The 3,551-nt window shown below is 46.2% G+C and overlaps 1 protein-coding gene across 1 annotated transcript; it reads left to right on the forward strand.

Moving 5' to 3' along the window:
- Positions 1-1,137: 1,137 nt before the first annotated feature.
- MELLADRAFT_70290 (uncharacterized protein) lies at positions 1,138-1,521 on the forward strand (the record flags this gene model as incomplete). Its single annotated transcript, XM_007419674.1, has 1 exon — positions 1,138-1,521. The coding sequence occupies one exon, from the start codon at positions 1,138-1,140 to the stop codon at positions 1,519-1,521; it is 384 nt and encodes a 127-aa protein (XP_007419736.1).
- Positions 1,522-3,551: the final 2,030 nt, after the last annotated feature.

Raw genomic sequence — 3,551 nt, forward strand, 5'->3', positions numbered from 1 at the left:
ATCCATGCAACTGCAGCCAAGTACAGAGCTGAGATATAGGTGTACATATTATGGAATGTTCCTACTATAATTCTTGCTGTGCTAACAGGCCATTCACGGAGCTTAGATTTCTTCATGATGGCCTCCCTCACCCACATTTCTGTCACCTAGGAATGCCCTTTTTTTCTTAAGACCTTCACCTGAGGCCACACTGATTCAATTTCAGGTGGGCTCAGTTTAAAGTTTCCCCGTGGTGTATCTGACCAGAATAGCAAGATGTCAAGTCAATTGTATTGTGGAAACTTTATCTACATCAATTGCATCTAAAGACCACCAATCCTTAAATCACCATACATAACTAATCAATCCTCCAGGCAATGCTTGGACATTTGAGCAAGAGTCAGCTCAACTCAACTGTCAAGTTTTCCACCCTTCTGAAGCCATTGTGAACATTGATCCTTCAGCAAAATTTGGCAATTAAACACTGAATTTGATAAAGCAAACATCAATTTGTAAATTTGACTGCACAATCAAATCTCCATGATAAATTGACAGTTATCTATTGATATAAACGACACACTGAATTTACTCACATACATAGTAAAAATACAGCAACTCTGGTGAAATGACACTACCAATCAAATTTGAGGCTAACAATTGGTAATACCCAAAATTATGGATATTGACATATATGTCTTGATATTTCAAGACAAGTCACAAACTACAAACAATCTGCTCCACACACTTTACAGTATATAGATCTGCAGCTAAATCCAGGGAGTGGGATCTCTTCCAGTGCATAATATAGGTTATGAAGTATGTTCTGGAACTGTTGCATGTATAACCAAAAACAATAACAAGGATTTCCTGCTTGAGCAATCTTTGAACAAGCATATGCTCTAGCATCCTATGTTGATCAAGTTCAGTGGAGCCCATATTATACCTGCGGCGCCCGCCGCCCAATTTGACTAGTCATCTTTACTAGGAGGGTAAGCAGGAATTACAAACCTATATACATATTGCTAGAAACGAGAAAGCCGATGATAGCTTTCCTCGATGTTTCTGATATAAATATCGTCATACTCATACATACTTGTTTACTCCTTTTTCCGCCCCGGATAGGGAAATTGGAGAGACATCATACCTTACGACGCCGAAATGCGTAAAGTGTTTGCCATCAAACCTCACTTATCATTCGCCGATTTCGATAGCAACGAGTTGGAACACGTCAAGTCCATGGCGTGGCCTAAAGCCTCTTCGAGCTCTCTTACTCGCTCTTCAGTTCCTATGCCTAGCGGCTCTACGTCTTTTACGCCAAAATCTCATGGCCCGAGGCCAACGGTGGACAGGAACAGGTCCTCCCGCTCTCAACAAACTCAATTCAAAATCAAGCCTACGGAGGGCCTGCCGCGCAATCAGACTGTTTGCGGAGGCTGGAATCTCGACAAATGCCCTGACCCGCCAAAATGTGGCAGGATTCATGACATCTGCGACGTTATGGGGTGTTACAAACCCCATAAGCAAATCAACCATCCCAAATGACCTGTCTTTTGACGCGACTAAGTTTAAGGAGGATCTAGTTCGCGAGATGACGGAGCGTGACTACGGGACTCGATCTTTTAAGCGGGGCTACAAATGGGAATGGCCAGGGTCTAAAGGATATTCCAACGCCATTGATTCTAGTTTGACGGCGGAGCCTCTGGATGCGCCTCCTCCGCTATCGGACGATCCGAAAGCAGCATATGCCCTGAAGCAATACTCGTCATTCTTTGCGTTGACATCTCCTATTGATGTAAACATGTTTGAATTCCTATTACGAGATCACCCTAACAGACCCTTTGTCGAGTCGGTGGTACAAGGGTTACGCAAGGGTTTCTGGCCCATGGCAGATCTGCCTTCCGAATAGGTGTCTTTCGTGAAGAATCACCAGGTGTGCAATCAGGTGCCCGATCTGTTGACGAAAGCGTGCAAAGAGGAGGTGGAAGCAGGCAGGTATTCGGAAGGTTTTCACACTTTATTGCCCGGCATGAAGGTATTGCCTTTGTTATTAGTAGCTAAGAAGGGTTCTTCAAAGATGAGAGTGTGTACAGATATGAGTTATGGGAAACCGTCGCTAAACGATCACATCATCAAGGATCGTATGAAAGTGTCTTTTGACTCCCTGATTTCTTTCGCACCCTATATGGTTGAGATGGCAAAGAAGGGGATACCGCTTATGCTATGGAAGTCGGACGTCCAGAATGCTTACAGGATTCTGGCAATGGCTTTGGCTTGGCAGTTACGCCAGATAGTCTGTATAGATAACATGTTTCACGTGGATCGGTGCGCAAATTTCGGTTCGGCAGCATCACCGAAGATTTGGTGTTCATGCTTTTCTTTGGTACTTTGGATTGCGAGGACAAGGATGGGGATCAGTAGGATGAATAATCTCATGGATGACATGTGGGGGGTAGCTCCCATGTCCTCCATGGTGGTCTTCAAAGGACATCAGGTCCCTCTCCACCAGGCAAAACTGTTGCTTCTATTTGATGTCCTGAACATTCCATGGGAATGGAAAAAGCAGGTACATGGAGTCAACCTGGAGATCATAGGACACCTGGTTCGATCTAAGGAGCTCTCTTTCTCCCTGCCGGACGGTAAGAAAGCCGATCTTGTCATGGCTTTGAGGACCTTTACGTTAACTAAGTCCAGGTCTTTGCGCAATTGGCAGTCATTGCTCGGTTGGGCGTCGTGGGGGTTGAATTCTTTCCCTCTGGGACGCTGGGCCCTCCAGTCTTCATGGGAAAAGATAGCTGGGAAGTCTCACAAGTTTCTAGTAGTACCTCACAACAAAACGGTGCAGAAGGATCTGTCTTGGCTGGCCGACTGTCTGGAAAAATCGACGGGTAACCTTTTCCTCGAGGCGGTCATCTGGTCGGTTAGCGAGGCCGATTTCCTATGCACGGCAGACGCCTGCCCGTCCGGACTAGGGGTTTGGCTGCCAAATACGGTGGAAGGGTTCCATTTTGCCCTGCCAGTGCCGTCACGTGACATTTATTGGGCAGAACTTGCAGCCACGTCACACGCCATCCTAATCGGGATTCGTGGTGGAGCAAAACGGTTGCTTATATGTTCAGATTCCTCTAACGTCTGCGACTTATTTCTCTCCCACCGCCCCAAGGAGAAGGTTTGCACTATGTTTTCGGCCATTATCTCCCACATTCTCGAAGCGAAGGTCAACGTGCGAGTACATCATCTTCCGGGGGTGAAGAACGTATTTGCTGACGCGTTGTCTCGCAACGCTCTCACCAATGTGCGACTCAAGATAAAGGAGGCCATCATTGCTCCTCTGGACGCTTTCCATTCGTTGCCGGACGGGGGTTTCCTCTCTCAGAAATAACGCCTCCCGGTTCTTCACGTTTTTCTCTCCGAGCGTTCTTTTCATTTTCTCTTTTTCTCCTTTGTGTTCTTTTCCTTTTTGTTTTCCTTTTTGTTTTTTATTTTACTTTATGTCTGCACCTTCAAAGCACGACCTTCTTCAGGCGCTCGCTAGGGCTGACGCCGATCAGGCGCTGGCCTCGTCCACCAAGGCG

The sequence above is a fragment of the Melampsora larici-populina genome (assembly GCF_000204055.1).
Source record: "Melampsora larici-populina 98AG31 unplaced genomic scaffold MELLAscaffold_356, whole genome shotgun sequence".
Lineage (NCBI taxonomy): Eukaryota > Fungi > Basidiomycota > Pucciniomycetes > Pucciniales > Melampsoraceae > Melampsora > Melampsora laricis-populina.